This window comes from Rhynchophorus ferrugineus, unplaced genomic scaffold, assembly GCF_030347505.1.
Source record: "Rhynchophorus ferrugineus isolate W39M unplaced genomic scaffold, kcgeb_rfMv2 rfM2, whole genome shotgun sequence".
In the NCBI taxonomy this organism is placed as follows: Eukaryota; Metazoa; Arthropoda; class Insecta; order Coleoptera; family Curculionidae; genus Rhynchophorus; species Rhynchophorus ferrugineus.
The window spans coordinates 89,193,365-89,218,087 of NW_027472581.1; the positions used below are offsets into that span (position 1 = coordinate 89,193,365).

A 24,723-nucleotide genomic window follows, 5' to 3' on the forward strand; every position below is an offset into this window, starting at 1 on the left:
GAACCTCCAACTTTTTTATGCTAGTCAAACTTCAATGTTTCTTATTCAATTATCCACATAAAGAACATACAGTCATATTTAGCCACTACTGTGAATATCGACCTTTTAAAATTTTGTTTTGATACGACGAAATTTAACTAAAATGTTCAGATGGACAGTGTATCGTAATAATGACCTCAGTAAAACGGTGCTAAATTTTATTAGCGAATATATTTATTACAGTCACTCTTCAGCCACTACAGGCAGTAAATATTCCGACTCGTGTATGTATAAAGTTATATATAAATTAATTGGAGTACTAAACTCCAAAATCAGTCCGAATCCGATATAAATAGCGGTCCAATCACCCAAAATACAACGTCATATCGTAAACCGCGTAAATTTGAAGCGGTTCTTGGACGAGCGTCTCTCAAAATAGGGCTTAAAACTTTCGAATCTACGGCCCCACGACGAAAAACTACGCATCCGCACCAGAGCATCGTTCGTTAAATGCCATCGGTCGGCGTTGACGGTGTCCGAAACGGTCCGAAACTATGGTCGAGATTAAAAACAGAAAGAAACCGATATAGAAAATGATTTTTCCAGAGCCGATCTAAATTTAAAAACGAATAGAAACACCAAGCCGGCCAGCTATACGTAGCGTTCGAAATGCCGCGTGCCATCGATCTGCAAATAGCGCGTACGAAATAAACGCCAAACTGTTTTCTAGTTGTGACGGCAAGTTTTTCGAAATTTTCGAACGCAAATTCCGTTCCTCTTCGGCCAGCAATGAGTTTCGTAAAGAATATCTTCGGGAAGGGACGTGGTGGCGGTACTACCGGCATGGAAACTCGCGAAGAACTCGACGACGATGAAGAACTGAGTGAGACGTCCACCGATTCCGAAGACACCGGCGTTTACAGTCCCGATTCTTTCAGTCCAGCTAATAGCAACAGTGACATGGAAGCCACTTTGGACGTACGAAGGCTGAATACGGCCACCGCGTTGACCGAATCTGGAATAAGTGTCTCCGGAGCGGAAGAGTGTCAGTTCGAAGCCGGCATGGAGGCTGATTGTTCGACGATATCGAATTTTTTCGGTTATTGGTACGTATTGAGTGTGTATCGCATTTATATTTGGCAGAGGTCATATGATTGGTTACGATTGACGGATAAAGCGATGGTACATTTAATTGCTGTGTTTATTTTAGAATCCTAAGGAGACCTAATAAAAATAACCGATGAAACACAATACGAAACATCAATTAAAGTTCTAGCCTTTTATTTTACTATATTTTAAAGACTACAATCAACAAAAAAATTGTGACCTAAATAAATTCATTAGAAATTTTAACTGAAAGTAAGAAAACAAAAGAATGCATATTTACTACAGTGTACCAGATGTGTCGGTAATTACATTCAGGATTTTCTCGTTAAAAAACACGTTATTTACAATTGATCGTTAAACTGTATTTATTTAAATTATGATCCATTTGATTCTAAACATTTTGTTTACAACATTTAGTGAACAATTTTTTAAATTATTTGAAATCAAGGTAGTGCTGCTCTTGTGCTTATCCCATCGATGCGAAAATGTGATAGTTGGATGAAACTAAGCCTGGAGTGTACTACGAATAAAACTTCCCACCCAGTGTGGTCCAATATTTGTATTTTGATATACTAACTTGCCGTTACCATCTCAAATATGATGTTTTAGTATCTTCTGTGTCAAAATTATGGCATTAAAATCGTCGGAATCTTTTAAACATTCTTTTTAAACATGGGTAAGAAAAAATATCAATATATTAATAATTAATACATAAAGTATCAAATTATTTTTGTGTACAATCGCATATACAATATCTACGCAACAGTGTTAGAGTAAAAATATCTGATATGCCCCCTAAATATAACTATCTCAATATTGTTAATGACGCTTTCGGTGATATATAAAATTTATTATATTAGATGTAATGCACTTTAACAATAAATGAAACTATCGGTAAAATCTAGACGCAAAAAATTTAAAGTAACTAATGCTAAGTGGATTTTTTATTTTAAAATAGCCAATTGAACAAAAGCTTGGCAAGTACATCAAAATATTTCACACTAATGAATGTTCAACATTCTTTTACACACACAGGTAAATGATTTGGGGTCGATAAATATATCAACAAAAGAATACGTATATATTCATTTTTGAGATAGTTTTATATTTCCTGATCATCTTTCCATTATATATATATTTGTATATATATATATATATATATATATATATATATATATATATATATATATATATATATAAATTGTGAATTTTGTGAATAAACAATTTTGAATTGTGTTAATCATAATTATTCAAAATTGTTTCATTCATATATTCTCTAATTTATATATTCTTAATTATTTTAATAAACATATATGTTTTACCTCATTTATTATTCCATATTTATGTTTATAACATAACATAAAGGTAAAGAAAGATCATATATACTTATATTTAATGCGCCCAAGTTGTTACAGTTCTGAAAATAGCCGACTTGGTGGCGCGGTGGTAAAGGCGATGGGACGGTCACCCTACTGTTGCGATAGCCGCGGATTCGAACGTTTTTCCCAAAATTATGATTCCAAGACAATTGGGATGATGATTAAACTAGTAAAATTTGACTCTAACAAGAACGATATTTACTATTTTTTTACTATTACTAAATATTCGGACATCAAATAGTAAAAATATCAGTAAAATATAGTAAAAAAAATACCTCTTTTGTTTTTCGTCGCCATATACGCCTATATAAGATGAGAAAGAAGTTGTAATGATAGGAAATATTTTAAATAATATATATTATGGTAATATTTCCTAATAAAGGCCTTGTTGAAATTAAGAAATGATCAGAATATGGACAAGCAACTAATTCATTAGTATTATATCGTCAGACTCCATACTTGTGCGATTAAAAAAAAAACATAAAGTGCGATTTTCTTTAAAAAACAACTGGGTTAAAAATAAACTACAAAGCACGTGATAAAGCTGTTTTTATATTGTTTTCTATATCAAGCGCTTTAAAATTTGAATGCGTTTTGATTCCGATCTATTATTAGAAAGTGTCGTCGATAAATCGTTTAGTCATATCTGATAAGAATCATTTCGCTCGTTAAATAATTTCATTCATTTGAAGATTTTTATAAATACGACAGTAATTCTGAAGAGGTTAATTCTTGTTTATCTTTTTGACAAAACAATGTTTCCGCGAATTTTTATTTATTGTTTATATACTCGAAACTACGGTTATATATTTACCTTATATATTATTTACCTTCCCTGATTTGTTTGAAGAAATTCTCTAGTGATATACGTCAATAATGTTGCTCTTTAGATGAAAAATTGTGGTTCTCATTACAAAAACTGACTATAAAACAGCTCAAATGCCCAAAATAATGCTGGATGAACTTTTCTTTGTATTTATATTAAAATCTCTTTTTTACCAAAGAGGATTTATTTGGACTGGTACTACAGTTTAAGGTGGGCTCCTAACCACAATCCTCGGCCTTAAGCCTAACGACTGGCGAGTCACCAACTTAGAAATCATCCCAAAAGACCTCCGGTTTTATCCAGCCTGGTTACTGGGACCATTTTGAAGCGTGACTGAGATCATTTTCCTTGTTGGATTTTACACTCTTGACTAGGACAATCAGAAATATAAATTTAGGGCCTTGCCCCGGCAGGATTCGAACCCGCCACTATCGCAACAGTAGGAGGACCGCCTTTATCACTGTGCCAACCAAGTCGGCGGATGAACTTAAATGCTCTTCATTTTGTGGCATCGGCAAGGAACCAAAAAAAAATTAACTGATGGGCCTACCAATTTAAATAAAGAACTACTGTGAAAGGGGCCCTATAAAGTCATCTTACTGCTCGGCAATATTCGACAACTTTATTTTAAATAATGTGAAAGGCATATGGAGGAGGTTATTCGCGTGTGTAGGACAAAAAACCCTTCCTCCTTGTATTTATTATATTAGCGAGAATAATTGAAGAAAGTCGGAAAAGACACGTAGATATAAGATCAAAATGACGTGGTTTTCGACTATTCTTTCTTATTTTTCTTACCCTTGGTAGTTCAATAATCTGCTCAATGGGCAATGCATTGCAATTTATTATGACTAGTGATATCCCTGTGACCACAATATATTAATCATGTTAGTCTCATAATAGAGTAAAATTACTAATTTAAAAATGATATATTACTAAAACTTTTTTTCACAGTGTTTGTAATATAAGATCAGAAGTGTATCTAATAGATAATATTAATAAAATAATACATTTCTGTATATATCAATATTAACACATTAAAATATATGTAAATTATCCCAAGAAATAACACCAATAATTTTTTAAATTGCCCTTAATGTATTTTGTTTATGTTACTCTTTGCAGAACATCCCCATAATTGAACTCCGTTTGTCCATATAGGTTTCAATATTTGCTTATATAATATCAATTTATTATGTACTGATAATTATGACTTTCTTTCAATTAGTCAATATATTTTACTATATTTCAATTCCAGTTTTTTATTTTCTTCTTTATATGTTCCTTCCAGCGAAGTTTTGCATCTAGATTCATTCCGAGATATTTAGCGTTGTTGCTATATAGAATGATAGTATTATTTAATGTTATTGGTGCTTGTACGGTGTGATTGTAGGCGAACTGCACATGCACAGATATATTTTTGTTAATTTTTATTTTGCAAGCTTGTGTCCAATTATTTATATTATCAGTTGCTTGTTGTAGTTTTCGTTAGGCTTCTTCACTATTGTCTCCGACAGCTATAATCGTAGTATCATCAGCAAATGTAGCCAACGTAACATTCTCCATTTGTGGTATATCAAAAGCGTAGAGTAGATAAAGCATTGGCCCAGTGCACTTCCTTGCGGTATACTTGTTTTAGCTTCTTTTATTGTAGAGTAAGCTTCTTCTTGTTTAACTCTTGTTAATAGTTCGATGTGTTGTTTTGGTAACATTTTCTGTAGTTTAGAAACAAGGCCTTTATGCCAAACTTTATCGAAGGCTTTTGAATTTGGCCTAAAATCAAAGAGGTTGGTTTATTAGTTAATTATAAACCCCTAATTGGAGAGCGTAAATATAGGGTTGCACTAAAACGTCAAACCGACTGGTAATCCAACTGGTTGCCAAAAGAAATCTTCTCAATTATTTGCCAGTGCTTGTCTTTACATAACCACCGAAGAGTTGCACGATAACCTCAAAATCAAATGGACTTACGAAGGTATTCAAGATATCACCTTAAAACATGAGCCTACTAGATCCAAACCACACGAACTTGTACAGCATCTTACTCTAACTTTAGTAATTCTCTCGCGCAAGTCTTGGTTATGTTGGCGAAATTATAACAGAATAAGAGAAATACATTAATTTTACAAATTGAAGTGTGATATAACAAATAAACAAAATTGGTTTAATATCGTAGGTTAGTTTATCCAAATAAAAAAGTAAAATATACCAAGGTACCAAAAATAAATTCAAAACTCATGCATAGGATCTCATTTTTTAAATAAATAGCCACTTTGTATCCGTTCGATGACAAGCAATATGCGAAAAAAATGTTTCTATGGTCGTAAACATTTCTGAATATGTAAAATCGAGGTCAGCTTGAGACCGTAAAATTAAATATAACCACCATATCACATATCTTCGGTATTATTTATAAAATATAGACATTCAACCATGGGGCACAAATATCTCATTTTTTAGGTGGGCAGTGTGGGAACAAAGAGTTGGCACAAAAACATAGACCTGGTGTTTTCCTGGAATGAAGTAAACACTGCAAATATGCGTTTTTAAAACAATATTACTTATATTAAGTATCATTTCATTTCGTGGAATAGCTTGTAATTTTTGGTTTGGTCGATTCTTCGCTATTTTTTTTTTCAATCTTCAAAAAAAACTATTTTTATCGTTTTCATTATAGCAAGTTATCATTCGAACTTTTAGTATGTTGTCTGTTTGTAGCAAGGGTTGTTATTTGTTGGTTATATATTAGTTATATACTAGTATAGATATTCAAATGACCGAAAGAAAAGAGGTCTGTTCAACTAACAGAATACGTTCGTTAATAGAAGCAATTAGCTTAAACCGATAGTCAAAATAATATCTTACGAGATTCCTTAACTTTTAGTGAAAAAGAGGAAATATTTTTTAGGTGACAAAGAAGCTTTGACGGTCTTAGCGTAAAACTGCGATGAAAGAAATGTTAAAGTTTTGTAACAAGGTGCAACTACGCTTCATTTGCATTAGATTTTTTAAATTACCTACGTATTACATAAATATAAGCCGCTGCCAATTAACCGATAATTTGTTTTCACAATAACTTAAATAGCCGGCTTGGTTGGCGCAGCGGTAAAGGCGACAGGACGGTCCACCTACTGTAGCGATAGTCGCGAGTTCGTATCCCGCTGGAGTATGATCGTACATTTATGTTTGTGATTGTTTAATATTTGTGATTGTTCTTGGTAAGACTGCAAAATAACAAGGAATATTATCCCAGTCATGCCAGTAACCAGGCTGGGTAAGACCGGATGTCTTCTGGGATGATTTCTAAGTTAGTCACTCGCCAGTCGGTAGGCTTAATGCCGAGGACAGTCGGGGCCCACGTTGAACCGTAGATCCAGTTCAGATACAACCGTCGTTGGTAAAATGAGACTATTGATATGAGAATGGAGTCTTTTGTAATCCTTTTCATTTCCTGACTGACAGCCGGTGTCTAAACGTCTGAAAATGTGTAAGCAATTATTTCTGTAGTAAGGAAGTCTATTGTCTATATATATTATTTTTCGCTGAACATTTACAATGTACTGATAATTGTGATTTTATTTCAATTCAACCAATACATCCTCCTAAATTTTAACTCCAGTTATTTCCTTTTCTGTTTTGCACGTTCCTTCCAGCAAAGTTTTGCATCAAGACTCATTCCGAGATACTTAGCATTGTTACTATATGAAGTGATAGTAATATTTATTGTTATTTGTGCTTGTAACTTGACTGTTATAATTTTCGTATAGCTTTTTCACTACTGTCTCCGACAGGCACTATCGCAGTATTATCAGCAAATGCTGCCATCATGCTCCTTTCTATTTGTGAAGTATCATATGTATAGAGTAGGTAAATAACCGGCTCCAATACACTTTCTTGTGGTAGACCTGCTTTAGCTTCTTTTATTGTAGAGTAGGCTTCCCTTTTGTTTGACTCTAAACATTCTGGATCTAACGTAAAATTTCAATATTTCAGTGTGCTGTTTTAGTAACATTGTAGTACAGTAGCTTATGAACACGGACGTCATACCATATTTTATCAATGGCTTGTGCTACATTTAAGGATATAACTGAACATATATTTTCACCTTCATATGCATTGACGTTACATGACACTTGTGCTTTGATGAGGACTTCTCAGTTTTACTCCCTCTAAGATTTCCTCGAATTCTTTCAGCTGGAAACTGCAACCCAAGGAAAATATATATTCTTGTAAATTAAGCGACAAAATGAGAAATATTTGCAGTAGTGCTGCAATAAATAGAAATCATAATGGTCGAACACTATTTTTTTTTGTATCATTGCATTGTATCAATCGCTAGGAAGCTTTATCTGCAAAGGATATGAAATTGGATGATACCATGGACCCAGGGATAATTAATAGACTAACTAACTTAATAGTTATATAGCAGTTATATAGTAGTAATTTAATAAACGTAATTCTTAGTTCATAATATTGGGGTTTCTATTACAAAAGCTTAAAATATAATTAAAATATGTTAGTAACCAAATAGGTTCAAAACAAAACGGAAAAAGTGACGGTGAACTTTAAGATTTTAAAGACTTCGAATCAGTGATTCGAATGATATCAATAACTCACCGTTTAAATGACGAGATATTACGAAAGAAAAAATATGTAACGCTGATAACAAATCGCCAATATTTGAAATTCTTGCTGTTTACTAATCAACGAAATTGCAAAATTGGTGCTAGCTATTATTAGATAAATTTTACAGACTGACCCCACATAATGCATAACATTGTGACTTTTATTTTGGCCATGAAAGAGATTCAGGCTTTAGCAAAAACTCAACTAGTAAAACGAAGCTTTATACCCATTTATATAGCTACTTGTGACGGCTCTCGATCTTCAAATGATTACATAGAAAACAGTGTTTTAAATTGATTGCTCAATCAACCTATTAGTAACATAATTATGCACAGTTGAAACGTATATCCAAAACAATATTAAAAACATATACTCTCATACTTTCTGCGCTCATTTTTATAATCTTTTTATGTCATTTTATCAAGGACACCAACAAAGCGAACCACCTGGATTTACCAAAACGAATACACCACGTATATTTTTATTTCGAAAAATGTGGTGACTCTCATACCATGTCACGACGTCATGTCTAATGATTTTGACCTCTTAACACATTTAAATGTCAGCTCAAACTAGACGTTTAATTTAGTTAAACCTGTGATATGATCTATATTTATGCTTGGTTAGAGTAGGTCAGTTCACAAAGCTGCAGGAAATCACCTAGATTTTGGATGTTCTCTAATAGATCTTTTTAATTAGCACTTTGTTGTGTAAGTCTGATCCATTTTGAAAACTACAGCGTGAAGAAGAAATATGTTATATTATTAGGTATAAAACATGTAAACGATTTCCTTTCAATAGAAAAAAATAGAGAATTGTTAAAAGAAGAAAATAGAATTGTTCTGTTGAGTATTTTAATACATATATTTTGTTATGTTGGTGAAAATAATAAGTATCAATGTAAACAAGTATTAATAAATCTGTAAAAAATAAAACTTAACTGTTAAATTCGATGGTCAAAACCACAAAATAATAAATTTCCGTTTGTAATAATTGAGTTACTCATTACTAGTTACTAAACTAATCATGAGACTAATCTGAGATTGTGACGTTTCAGCATCACGATTTTATTACGTTTAGGTAACAATAACAGTGTTTTATGGCTTATTATCTTGTAGAAATTAGAGAAATGTAGAATAATAGATGTTATAGTTTGTAGAAAACTATGGAAAAATGAATAAATGGATAATTAAAATAGTTAACTTTCAGTCATTTTTTACTGTATAGCATACTGAAATATGAAACAGTCAAGTCACAGAATTTCTACGTGATTATTTTATATATTTTTTAAATTGAGTCTTACGTTTTTCATCACTTCGTGAACATTTTAAAGGTTATTCCTAGTAAAAATAATACAGGAAAATGTTCGAAATTCTAAGATATATTTATCGCCGACAGTTTAAAATATCCGTACATCGGGGAAAGTGTAACACACAGTCTGTATAAACACACATATCTATATTATTTAACTAATTAACAATCACTGAGAGTTTATTCGCCGATAAATGGTTTGGTAAGGAATTCTACTGAATTCTTGAACTCTGATCTAATGAATGTTTTATTAGTTAATATAATATCATTGTATTTGTCCTATTATATATATGTACGCACCCATAAATTCATTAAAAAATAGATAGTATAAATGATCTTTTCTTCACTTAACGGGTCAACTCATTCTGTGTTAAAGGAGTGAAAATAGTAAAGAAGACAGCTGTAATGTTTTATAGCATTAACTATTAAACAACTTAATATTTATCAATGCTTTAAAATGTTTACAAATGTACTGATAATAAATCGTATTTTCTTCTCTTTGTCTTATATGCTCCATCTATGTAAATTATGTAGTAAGATTCATTTTAAATCCTGCATATTTTCACTACTTCTTTTATATACTTATATTTATCCAAATTTCCGACATAATTAAAATTGCATTGTTCTAAGCTTAACAGATTTCATGTATCTATTGCTTTCAACTTTGTCTAATATCCCAAGCATTCCAGTTAAAATTATATGAAACTATTTTATAATAACTTTTAATATTCTATGCAATATTTACTTTAACTATTGATATAGTAATTAATGTATTTATTACCTGTAATTTTCTGTTAGTGTTTTGTTAAGAAATTCATTTACTAATGAGACCTGAAATTAATCAGAAACCAATACCATCTAAATAATCTAAATTCGCAGAAAAACCTTTAGAATTGCCTTCAATTTAATGATATAACATGTCTCCAGAACCATATCAATTAATGACAGTCCTTAAGCAAAAATAATATTTTTTGCTTTCTTTTTCATCACCAGACACCAAATTAGATCAATATTGCGATTTCTAGAAACTATATATTTTGTAAGAAAAGAAAGAAAACAGACGATTCTTGTTATTCTCGAATTTTGTTAATCTATATTGTGATGAATTTTCAGATGTCGGATTTTTCTTTCACAGCTGTGTATACCTTCCGATAAAGCGGGCACATTATTTTTTTTTCTCTGCAAAAAGTGTAAAATATAATTTTACGTGACCACACTATTCTTAGGTCCAGTTTAGATAAACCCTCAATGGTGAAAAAGAATCTTTAAAACATAAAAAATATGAAAAGTGTAGCAATATACTTACTGGATAACACGCAGGAAATCAGAAGATTGAAACGAACGAAACCTCGAAACTTGTATAGTGTATAAGTGTATTCTCAACTTTAGCTTAAGTAGTTTAGTTCTAAGGATTTACATCCAGCCTGTACTCGCCTTACTTGTCTATTAATTCAAGCACAACAGAACAGTATTAACATTATTTTGTAAATCTGTATCAGTATAGCTAATGTAAAATGTAATTAATTAAAAAACATTTATATAGACTTCAGAATGTGTAGATGTGTTAATATTATTCAAATTCGGGCTCGCTTAATATGGAAATGTATGATATATTTATTTAATAATGAAATAAAACAATAATTCACGATCAAACATATAGCTATAAAAATCGTAATATATAAATTAATTACAATAAACCAAAAAATGAGTTAGTTTATACAATTTGTCTCTACAAATATCTTTCGGTGATTTATTTGAAATTTATCAACAATATTATAGGACGTTTCTTGAAAAAACATCGTAATCTATTTGTATAGCCAAAAATAATTGTCTGAAATTCACGTATTCAGTATAATATTAAATAAACTTACATCTATAAATATTGATACATGATATATTGAAAAATAATAGGGTCTTTACTATAAATTGTGCCTGTCTACGTCCGTGAAGTTAGTACTCATTTATTTATATAACCTAACGTATGTGTAAAATATTAGGTGAATAGAAATAAATATCTACTAAAATACAATTAATAACGACGAAATGGTGAAGGTTGCGATATTAGAAATACTATTATTTCCATCCAATTATTTCTTTTATAAATAAGACAATATACATAGCAATTTTATTATAGCTATACACGTAACTAAGATAATTAATTAAAAGGTGCCTTTAAATGCCCAAATAGCATTGCAGCATAATGTCTTTCGTCCGAATATCTATCATTGTAAGACGTCATATAAACATTGATCACATTTATTCGTTTTTATACTTAGCAACTGTTTACGGTTTTTTAAATAAATCAATTTTATTTTTGCGCATTAAAAAAATAAATTTCGGATATACTTAGATCTTGAATAATTTATTTTATGCGCAGAGACAGAGACAATATCCGCTTTATATCTCGTTTTTTATAACCTTTTTTTTCTATTATAATGTTATTCAATTAGGACGATAAAATAGGTCTGCAAAACAAATGTCTAAGAGTTGTTTAGGTTTCATGACGTAATCTTTATATTTTTGAGTATTCTGAATCCAAAAATGATTATATTTTAGTCATACAACAATATGTTCTTTGACGAATTACTGCATTGAAATAAAAGAGAATAAACATGAAAAATAAACAATTTCTTTTCCTAGGGAGACTCCTCATTGTACATTTTTGCTTACTCCATTTGGTACGCTCTATTTTCCTAGATATCTTCATCTCTGTGTCCTGAGAGAGCTGGTGATGGAGAAAGTGAACTTTTAGAGTTATTAGGCAACTTAAAGCTTGAAATGCTTTTAGCATTCTTTTGACGATTTGTTTATATGTTAGTTAGGCTATTTATAATAGTGTAAAAGTTTCTCTATGAACTTAAAAGCAATCCCCCTGCTGTTTGATCAGCCATAAACCGTCCAATATCTGGTACCTACGATACCATCTTCGTTCACCACTGTCTTCGAGAGGCCTGAAAAATTTGAAACTATGTATTTGAAGTAATGAAGACTCCATCTTTGGGAAGTATTTTACAAATTGCTTCATCAATCTCAACTTTATAGACAGTAGTGGCAAAATAACTTTATGTGGAGGAACCAATGTTTCTTAGAGGGTGTCCTTTCCACCAACTTTGAGACTATTTGACCATTTGTTTTCAGACCAATGATTTGTTCAGTATTTGCTATGCCATGAACACAAAAAGCAAGGGAATTTGTAAAAGTAGCTTATTGTCCAAGCAACATGCATAACATTTTGAAATCGCTACACACAATGGTCTTTATATTTTAATTGGCCAAGAACCAACAAATTAATTTATAACTACTGTTCTGTTGTACTTGCATGGGTACTCAAGGCAGGCAAGGTGAGTACGGGATTAATACATCAGTATGAACACATCGATTTGGCAAAATTAGTTTTTTTTATTCAACATAATTCCCTTCAAGGCTGAAACACTAATTATAGCAACCCTCCAACTTTTCGATACCATTGTTGTAGTAGGATTTGATTTCGTTTCAAAATAGGCCTCAGTTTCGGCGATCACCTCTTCATTCGACGAACATTTCTTCCCAGCGAGCATTCTTTTGAGATCTGAGAACAGGACATAGTCGCTGGGGGCCAGATTTAGAGAATACGCTGGATGGATGGATTTTTGCCGTCGTTTTCACTGACTTGTGACACGGTGCTTGTGTGCGGTGATGCAGCACTTTCTTTTTTTTTCAAATGCGGCCGTTTTTCGGCGATTCAAACAGTCCAATAACGCTATGTAATAGTCGCTGTTGATGGTTCTTCATTTTAAAAGGTAGTCAATCAAAATTATTCCATGCGCATCCCAAAATACAGACGCCATAACCTTGCCGGACGACTGTTACGTTTTCCCACGCTTTGGAGCGGGTTCGTCATGTGCAGTCCACTCGGATGACTGTCGATTGGACTTCGGAGTGAAATGATGGAGCCATGTTTCATCCGTTGTTACATATCGAGGCAAAAACTGATTTTATCTATATATAGCAAATTCAACAAAGCAATTTGCAAACCAATCGTACTATTCGATTGCGAGATGTGGTTATTGCCAAAAAGAGAAAGAAATACGATACGAGTACCATAAATGGAATACCTCAGAAGAGTCAAGGTATAATATGGGTGTAACAAGATCGACAAGAAGAAAGTAAAAAAAAGAAAATATTTCAATATTAAATTACTGCAAGAGTACATATAAAGGAGGCACCTGAGTTGATGGGGATATTTAAAGACTGACACTTGGTACTTGAGCAAACCAATTCTGCCAATGACATCCATTTAAGCCCTCACCAGTAACAAATGTGGCACCATTTTTGATAACCTTGCACTGTAATTTTCCCTTCCCCAGAAATAAATAATCAAACTAGTATGAAAACGACCTTTTTGGGTCTCCACTTTCGAAGCTCTTTCCGAAACTCTCTTGAGTAAAGGAATTACTGCGAAACTTTCTCCGCAATCTTGTATTTTAAAATATATTTCAAGTCATCAAGCCATGATTTGTGTATCGAACAACAAAACTTATTAAACAACCTACTATACGTAAAAATATCGTTATGTTACCTCGAAAATTCAAAAATATCCGCTATAATCTGCATTCGACCTTATTCTATTGAAAATCGTAAGTTGTGTAGGCGGGCGTTTACGTGGATAATTACAATGATGTTACAATTTATTTAAAAAACAATTTCAGAGCCATTTTTTTAATAATCAATGGATCTATACGACCCTTGAAAGTATTTCACCTATAGTCCAATCATATTAGGGCTTTCACCTCGAAATGGGAGATAATAAACTGTAAGTTCGTATAAACCTTTATTTTGACATTCTAAAAGTTGCCTTAAAAGATTCTTCTTTAGAAATCTAGCATTCTATATATTTAATACAATTTGAATTTATTATTAGGTATTATAGAAAAAAAATCGCTATGACTTTTTTTACATTTTTTTATATATTCAAATATTTTGGAGACAGAGGGCGGAGAGAGCGCAGTGCTCAGGCTATAATTTGTTGCTTGTACCTATTACAAACTGAGCAATAGTAGTTAAAACAATATTTTAAATAGATAGATAGGTTTAGGTATATAACAGATCAATTAAAAAGTTCCCGACCTGACACATAGATGGCGCTACTAGAATTAAATCCATATGTTTTTAGTTAGCCCTAACCCTCAAAGGATGCCTGTATAAATTTGATAGCTGTCGGATCATTAGTTTGTGAATTATAGCATTTTGAGTGGAGCAACTATTGTTATTGTGAAAAAAATGGATAAAAAGGAATTTCGCGTGTTGATAAAGTATTGCTTTTTGAAGTGAAAAAATAAAGTTGAAGCAAAAACTTGGCTTGATACCGAGTTTCCGGACACTGCTCCAGGAAATTCAACCATCAAGAATTGGTATGCTAAGTTTGGTAACAAGAAAGTGCTGTTCCACCAAGAAAATGCACCATGTCACGAATCCGGGCTTCGAATTGCTTCCTTATCCAGCGTATTCTCCAGATTTGGCCCCAGAGACTATTTCCTGTTCTCAGATGTCAAAAGAATGCTCGCTGGGAAGAAATGTTCGTCGAATGAAGGGTGATCGCCGAAACTAAGGCCTATTTTGAAGCAAAGAACAGATTCTACTACAAAAATGGTATCGAAAAGTTGGAGGGTCGCTATAATCAGTAAAAAAAAGTAATTTTGTCAAAATAATGTGTTTTACTATAGCATGCCGGGGACTTTTCAATTGATCTGTTATAGATATAATTTTTAACGATTTATGGACTTTATACGACTTATTATATATTGGGACTATTGGTTGGCCTTTCATTATGCTATAAATAAAAGGCCGCTGGACGCTCAGCGCATTCTGTCTAAAAAACTGTTGAATATATAACAAAAGAGTTGTAGAGAACTTCATTGCTTATAATATTCGTAATAGATAGAAATAACATTAAAGCTATAGAATACGAGATTTTTCAGTAAACCAATTTTGTGAGTTTGACCTTTTATATAATAAGATGCCGATGCGAGATTTTTTTAGGTATTTGAGACAGTTTTCGGAATGTCAATATAATTATTATCGCTCATTCCAAGGTTGACTCTCTTTTTTTCACTTACGCGACCGGACTACAAAGTTTTTTAAAAATAGATCGCCATATTCTTTTTAAATTCTCATTTTCTTGTAACGCAACGGCCGCTGATATAATGGCACGTTTATTTTTGTCCTTTTGACGGTGGGACTTTTAACCAAACAGAACCGTAACCGATTATATTGGATATTTTACGGACAGAGCCGTTAATATGTTATTCATATTTATTTAATCGATTTGATTCCGCAGAAATATGACTCCCAATAAATGGCTCGTGATTATATGTGAAATATATCTGTGATTATTTTAATTCTTGTGGTGTTTAAAGAAGTTAAAATGTTGAACAAAATTGAAAGAATACAACTGGTGTAAATTGCATATTTTATAAACTAAAATACGTAATTGAAATACAAATATGTGCTTATTGTATTTGTAACTCAATTACATCTGAAAATGTAATGTGTAATTTGAATTTGAAATACCTAAGTGTGATATATTTTGCTGTTAGTATTTCAAGTATTTATGGCTTCAAATTACATTTGAACAAAAATACATTTAGCGACCTTAATTGAAAAAAATAGCACTCGATAGGTTTCGTAAGCAAAATCTCGACTACAAAATATGTAAATATGTGTTGCGACGCAACATAGTGTATTTGTTGTTTATTGTGTGTGTATTGTTTAATGTGTATTTGTTATATATGTAGCACTGATATTTATCAGTGCTTTCTTTATATGTTTACTAGCGACCCGCCCCGGCTTCGCACGGGTGCAATGCTGATACTAAATTAAATACACTACAGAAAAAATATGAACGTTGTATATAAAAACATAGCGGCCCGCTCCGACTTTGCACGGGCATAAAATATATATGCCTATGTCACTCAATGAAAACATGATTAAAATCGATCCAGTATTTTTGGTTCATTCATTACTGCCCTTGGCCTGCACGCATTAAATTTGGAGTAAAACAATTCCTCTTCCCCTATACTTACTATGAAGATTTCCTGCTATCTTTGGAATATCTAAATTCATACAATTTTTATTACATTACACATTTTTAAACGCAAATTTTAAATTTGTAATATCTCCGAAAATATTTGTTTAATTTACATGCTGTAAGGAACCATATTGATCTATATTAATTGCACACTGTATTTAAGAATTAATTCGATAAGGATTAATGCCGTATTGCTTAAAATAGCTTCGTAAATAAGCCATTTTCTCACGTAAAAAGTAAACAATAAAAATGGTAAATGTGGGTTATCCCTAAAAGATAAACATATACCATCGCGGACTTTTTTGTAGACCTTTTTATGGTGTACAATACTGTAGTACATTAATTTGATCTAACTCGTAGGGTTAGGCAGCGTTTTTGCTAATTGCTAAATAAGCCTAAAAAAATAGGTTAATTTACGACATCACTTTAGAAACCTCTAAAATTAGCAATGTTGCCTTAGTATATTATGCATGTATTATACATATAAACCTTCCTCTTGAATCACTCTATCTATTGAAAAAAAACGCATCAAAATCCGTTGCGTAGTTTTAAAGATTTAAGCGTACATAGGGATATAGGGACAGAAAAGGCGACTTTGTTTTATACTATGTAGTGATTTATATGTCTAAATATGTACACTTATTATATTATTGATCTCAGGCAGTATATAATATCCATTGGCTTTCGCAAAAGTTATATTTAGTAACTCATAGAAGAAAAGTAATAAAAGGGTAATAGGTTAAACCACCAGACCCTGGCTAAGATTAACACTTTCTTGGTCATAGAACTAGAATACTTGTAAAAACTCATTGAAGTATTGAACACAATTGTTGTGTTGTAGCATTCAGGTCAACAATTACTATGGCACTACGAATCAGGTTAAATTGACTGCAGGATTGCAATCTGAGGCATTTTAATTGGATGAGATAACAGAGTTCAGTAAAAACAATTGTATGGTGTGGTTTTCATGCCGGAAAACATCAGTGGTCCTTTTTTTTTAAATGACCAAGGTGATTCAGTTATTGTGACTGTTGAACGGTACCAAGACATGATTCGAAATTTTTATGTGCCTGAAATGGAAGAGAAAGGACTAGAGGACATGTGGTTTCAGCATTTCGCGAAGTGGCGATTGGGCATGGCCAGCCAGGCTTCCGGATTTAACAGCACTAGACTTTTTCGTCGGAGGTTTTTTAAAATCAAAAGTTTATGTGAATCAGAGCCAAACGATTCAATATCTTAAAAACAATATTCGTCATGAAAAAATGCCTTAGAAATGGGCGAAAGTTGGATAGCGAATCGCAGTCACCATTTAGCCGATATAATTTTTTAATCATAAATATGTTCAGTAGTTATATTACTTCCACTTTGCTGTGAATTAGTAATCTTCTTTCATATTTTACGGCAAATCTTAGATAAGTTCGTAAATACATTTAATTTCGAGGTCACGGCTTCTTCTTCGTTGATTAGCGATAAGGATTGGCAATTAATCGTAGAACATTTTTGGGTGCGTTGAATTACTAGTTGGTTAGAAATTATAGTGCAACCCCATATTGGGCCCACATGAAAATTGATAATTGAACGTAAGACGTATTGGCTATTAGCACTGGACTATGAGAAAGCTCTGTGCAAAGTGCTTGCCGCGTTTGCTCACTATTGACCAAAAACAAGAAAGTGTTTATTACTCTGAGCAGTGTTTGGCCATGTTTAAACGTAACAAACCGGATTATTTACATCGATATGTGACAATGGATGAAACCCATTACCACAAACAAACAATGGATCCATCACTTCACTCCGCAGCAACTGGTGACATGCCTATATTGAGGCAAAAGATAAATCGTTATACAATAGTAGTACTGAAATCTTAGAACGGCTCTGGAATAACTGTGGAGATTACGTAGATGAGCAAAGTCAATTTTGTATAAAAATACGTTTTCTTTGTTACGTTCTCTTGTTCGTTCTTCAATCCATGTGTTATATAGATTAAGAAACCACGTAAAACCCATGAAAATAATCTGCATGTATATTTATTCATTGAGCAGTATATTCTCGACGTTATCGAGAACAACCACTTAAAAATGTTAATAGGAATGATCCAGCGGTTCTATTTTCGATCTGGGTCGGCCAAAAATCGCACCGTCGTTCTCAAAAACAACACGGTGGTTTTCAAAACAAATCCTCTTTTTGCATAATGCAAATTAGAGACCTGAAAAACATTTGAGTTCGTTGGCTGTGAATGAAATGAAGATATAGCTTGCCGCGCGTTGTTACCCTCCAACCTGGATTTGTGTGCATTCTGGAGGTCACAATTTTCATTTGAAACAAATTAGAAAAACATGATTTGTTAAGGGCCTCTTCTATGTGAATCAATGAAAAAAATTATTACCATTTTTTACATAGAGGATAGTTTACGGCAATGTTAATTAACACATATACAACTTACTAATTAATGAGCTATTCCAGCATCATATTGCAGTCAGTTTTATATGTGCCCTTTTCCGCTTACTTCTATTCTTTTCGAGCTTTTCGAGCTTCTGTATTGTCCAGAGAACTGCGGCGATTTTGTCGGATTCTGAGTGAAGCTTCTACTTCCGACGCTAATATTAAGCTCATTTAGAATGGCTAAAATACAGGAAGTTTCTTCATTAAATAAGCACGCAGCCAAATATACCGAGACCTCAAAGATTCTTAAACCAGAATACAAATTTTTGGAATCGTCAAGAGCCAAACTATTGATTTGAAGCCTAGAGTATCACGGCCTAAATATCTATCGAGTAAGCCATCTCTCGATAATTATTAATGTTCTTCATTTTACTTTTTTTTTCTTCCTTTTCGCCTTCTTCTTTCACTTCTTCTTCTTCTTCTTCAATTTCACAAAAGTTACTTGACTGCCGATTTGTATATTTATTTTCGTGAAATAATCTTTTATGAGGTCTATTACTACGACTTGAACCACTATACTCGTTTTTCGGGTACGAAGACATTCTTTCTAATTGAAATTTCTAAATCAAACGCACGTTATTATTATTTCATCAGGTAAAACTGATTTTAAGATATAAATATCCTTGCTGGGTCACTAATACTTCTACTAATTCGAAAAATGGAAATTACTACGGGTATTACACAATTATAAGAAATTTATTATATGAAGTTATATAGCGTATCTGATGGGAGAGTCTAAATTTTAATATATTAAAAGTAAAATAAAATAAATTGAATAAAAGTATTAAATTATTTAACATTATGTTCATAATTCCAACGGATTTCTTACACCTTCTGTTAATAAAATGCGAAAAAGAAGTAAAGGGCACGACATAATTTCCATTGAACTGTGTGACCTTTGTTTTTGTTTGATGTTTCTGTCTTAGGCAACTGAATAAATACGATTATATGTTTTAAATTTCCTATTCCATTATATTTTCTATTCTCTATTTTAAAATACAAAATAGAAAGCATAGATACATATGAGATAGTATTTTGTGATTTGTACTGTTACAGCTAAAATGAAGCTGATCTTGATTCATCACAAGTTTCGCATAAAGACGGTTTCTTTTTGTGAATTTAAGGTTATATTGTTTTTAATTTTTCGAGATTTTTTAGTGACCGTGTCCGTACTAATATTCAGTGCAGCTGCAACGCGCTAAAGATATTTAAAGTTTCTAAACGGAGCCTTAAAACAAGGTTTGCCGGTTTATAACCTGTAATTATAATATTTTGAATCATTTTGCGTACGTTTGACAACCGGACGACTTCGTCAATCTAGTTCGGTTTCACGTTCGAACTTATCAGACTATATTGTCTCATTCTAGAACAAATTTACAAATTGCGGCATATATTAAACATGTTGATGACCCATATCCAAATAAACTGTGAATAGACTATATACTTTTTCGCATAATCAACATATAGCAAACAAAGCAAATAACTCCAATTTCCGTTTATATAAAAAAAGTGTTCTACGCTCTAATAACAAATTATAGCCTGTTTAATCTGCCTACTAAATATTCCGTGGGACTACAATCGCCACCAATGTTTCTCCTTTATCTAAATATTATTCCCAGAGGATTACCGGTCGGTTTACCCAATAAATCACCCCGAAGAACATCTCGACCCAACAACTTCTAAAATAAAAACCGCGAAACCCGAATTGCATCAAGGACAACGGACTATATATTCCGCGGCGATTTTCTTTTTGTGACGTTATTTCCAGCATCAAGTGTCTCCCACCTAAGCCGCGTGAAAATCTTCTCTTCGACTCGCTTTGGCAACGGAAATTCGAACTTTTCACACACTCGCAACCGCTAAATCTCACCAAGAATCGTGTTCGTACTTAGTTTTTGGTTAAAACAGCCGGTTCGAGATGGACGTGGTTTTTGAATACGAAGCAACTTCATGGGTTCTAAAATTAAATCCGTGTTTTTAACTTTTTGGTGTGAATGGTTCAGTTTTATTTAGACGATCAGTCCAAGTGCGTGTATAAACAGTCGGGTAAAATGCGCGTCCTCTAGGGGAGGAGAATTGACGGGAGGATGTTCAGTTTCTTTCGAAAATCGAAAAGGGACGATGGCGGAAGCGGTCGGAAAAACAAGGATAAGGACGCGAGCGTCAGAGATAGAAACCTGAAGGAAAGCGGCGACTGTCCGGCCGATGATAAAAGGAAAATGTGTAAAAATAATCAACCTTCCACACCTGAACTTGCGCTCGATATTGACGCCATTCCCTTGCCAAAAAATGTTGTGAATGCAGCTAAAACTATCAGTTGTGAGGCGGCGACTTTTTACGAAAAAAATAACGAACCGACCGACACGAAAATGAGCGAACCAACGCTCATCAACGGTCTGAGAGTACCGGAGAATAAAGTGGTCGAAAGACGTGGTTCCAACGTGAAGCCGTGCGGTCATGGTACCACCGCGATCGCACCCCGGATCCCCGTCCAGGGTACCGTCAAAAAAGATGTATCTACTCCTCCGGCTAGTCCCGTGATGGAAGTGAGGAAGACGTTGAAATTCACCGTCAACGATATACAGGAGCACATCAAGGAGGAACCGCTGGAAGAGTTGCCGGAGAAAAAGGACAAAATACCAGGAACTGAAACGGTACCGGTTTCTGATAGTTTTGGCACCGATGAGAAAATACAACAAGACAAGTATGTATTTAATTAAAAAATTTGTGTGATTTTTGATACCCTCTTAACATTTATTAGAATATTCACGATAAACCTTTAATTAAAATAAAGTTATACTCTTATTGGCACTACGTTCATATCAATAATTCAAGTATTCCAAAATTCAAACACAGCTTACCAGATTGGAACATTTTAGAAGAATTGCTAATATAATAAATAGTTTATGAACTTACATCTAAATAATATCGATTTTTTAACATAATACATATATTTACATTTTTATAACACTATATATTAAACATTCACACCAAAATTTATATTAAACATAACTTAAAACCACTCCTTATTACATTCATTTTTGATGTCTTCAGTTAAAGTTTTTTTTATTCATATTTTGTTAATGTTATTAAAAAGCGATATTGTTATCAAGAAAGTATATAGTTAATTAGTAACATCATTATTTTTATAGTATATAAAATTAAATTATACTTCTATTAATACTTATGGTAATAAAAGTTCTTTAATTATACCAAAATGAAAATACTACTTACGAATTTGGAATATGTTAGCAATTTAAAAATATCAAATATATTAGGATATATATTTTAATATATATAGTTTACTTTTTTTTACTTATAGATTTTCGATATTTTAACACAATAACATACACATATTTATATTTTTATAACAATTTCTATTAAACATTCAAAACAAAATTTATAATAAACATAACTGGACAGCCTCCAATCATCAAAATTACATTTTATTATAAAAGGGTAATATTTAATTGGGTTTCATAACATTAAAATATACTATTACACTACTATTAATAATTATGTTAATATAGATTATCTAATCATACTAAAATTAAAATAAAACTAACGAGTTTGAAATATTTCAGCAGTATTTTTATTACGAATAATTTAAGTTCATTTTCATCAAGCCTATATATGTTGTCCTAAACTAACCCATTTTTTAGAAAACTATGCACGGTATAGTTCAAATTAGTATTAACTTAAGAGCACATTCCTTAAAAACTAAATTTGATTCAATTAAAATTCAATTTTCTTTTGTTTTTTAAAAGACAATTATTTTACTATACTTTATAAGTATTATCCTATTAATAATTATATAGATTTATATGAAATATTTCAACAAGATTAAAAATATTTATTCCACTAATTCATATTATGAAAATTTTAAATAATTATTTTAGTGTTTTTATTTCAATTCCTGCAACCTTTTTGCAAGTACCCTTAAAGATTATACTGAAAATACTATAGTTTAAGGATGAGTGTGTTTATAAACAAAAATATGCATACTTTATCATAAACCATTTTGATTTGATTTATCAATAATTTTATGTAATATTTAACTTATTGATGGTACATAATTTTAGAACCAATTTTCAGTTGATGTCATATCTCTCTCTCTCTCTTTCTCTCTCTCTCTCTCTCTCTCTCTCTATATATATATATATATATATATATATATATATATATATATATATATATATATATATATATATATATATATATATATATATATATTACAAAATATATTGTTGTTGGTTGTTGTTTTTGAGATTATTATAATCATATTATAATATAAATATGTAATAATAAATATAATAAATTTTTACATGTAATTAACTAGGAATTTACAGTACATTAATTTTGAACAATTTCTTTTGTAAATTTATGATAACAAATTGTCTATTTGTCCAAAACATATATAGTTTCCATTCAATATTTTTCCATTTTTTCACAAATCATATCGTTGATATTGATGTGATTGTGTTGACACAATAAACGCGTTGTAGAGGCGGCTCATCCAGAGACTATTTTCTCACTTGAGACATATTTATGTTGTTGATTGTTTAAAAAGCAAGAGTGTAAAGTCCGACAAGGTATAACCATACTAGTCACGCCAGTAACCAGGCTAGGTAAGACCGGATGTCTTCTCGGATGATCTCCAAGTTGGTCGATAGGCTTAATGCCGAGAACCGTGGTTCGGAGCCCACGTTAAACACTAGATCCGGTCAATCCAATTCTCAGCTTCATTTTTTATGAGCAGTCTTTTTTTGTTCTATAATTACTAGAATTATTGTATAGAACGGGTATTTTTTTGTTTTATCAATTTTCCTTTTACTTAAGCATGACGTCTGGGCTTGAATGACTTGCGCAACATTTCTACCCATATTAACAATAATATACAGTGGATAGAGTGAATGAAAACTGTAAAAACACGAAGAGAAATGTGAAAATAATCGAAATGATTAAAATTCGTTGAGGCTGCCAAAAAATCGTCCAAAATACACCAATAAAAAATCAGTTGCCCAACACTTCAAAGCAGTGAATTCTAAAATATGCCTCCTAATGGACTGGATGTTTCTGAGCTATTTCGGACGAGTACGAATGGAAATATTTCAATTTTATAGCGACCGTTAAATCGAAAACGTGTTGTTACAAAAGTATTAATGCACCGTTTGAATGAAACTTTAACGAAAATAGTTTTAAAAAATATAAAACTACCAGAAACCTGACGGGATGTTTTTTTTACTTGCTTTTAATCTAAAAATTTAGTAAAAATGTTTAATTCGAAATAGTTATAAAGATAAAACGTGTTGTTAACTGTAAATAGCTTACTTTACATAATTGCTTTAATATACTTACTGCACAATTTTAATCACAAATTGTTGTGTTTTTACATGTATTTTTATCATCGATATCTACTGATGAAAACGCAAAGTAACAATTTAAAAATTTGATTTTTATTTATAATTTTTTTTATTTGGATTAAAAAAAAACTACCTAAATTAATTATTACATCTGACAGTTTTGACATATCGTATTGGGACTGCCGATGAAAAGTGGATCTATTACGGTAATACCCAAAAGTAAATAGACATGGAATGGTCCATTCATATTGACACTGAAGGCGAATATTAATGGTCATAAAGTTTCGTGTGCATATGACGAGATGAGAAAAGCGTAGGGTATAAGGAACTGCTAAAACCGAATGAAACTGTTACTACAGAGCTCTACCGCTGACAAATGGATAAATTAAACAACCTATTGTTGCAAAAAAGGCCCGTAATAACGAATATCATGTTGCATGATAATACTCTGGCGCACATTCCAAGAGTTGCGAAGAATACTCTGTTACCTCTCGAATATGAAGTTCAGCCACACCCACCGTACTCACCAGACGTAAAGCCTTCTGACTATCATTTGTTCAGAACGATGCGGCATGCTTGATTGGCACAAGATTTTTAAATGTAGAAAAAATGCCAAAATGGATA

The 24,723-nt window shown here is 32.0% G+C and overlaps 1 protein-coding gene across 3 annotated transcripts in view; it reads left to right on the forward strand.

The window, feature by feature from the left end:
• Positions 1 to 218: 218 nt before the first annotated feature.
• Positions 219 to 24,723, forward strand: part of LOC143191610 (uncharacterized) — a 49,609-nt gene continuing 25,104 nt past the window's right edge. Inside the window, exon 1 of one of the 3 annotated variants that reach the window (XM_076396861.1) lies at positions 219 to 1,085. In XM_076396861.1, coding sequence (XP_076252976.1) covers positions 769 to 1,085 — 317 coding nt within the window. In that variant the 5' untranslated portion in view covers positions 219 to 768. Of the gene's footprint in view, positions 1,086 to 18,952; positions 21,441 to 24,723 lie in introns of those variants that run through there. The other 2 variants (XR_013004572.1, XM_076396859.1) reach the window with 2 other exon arrangements.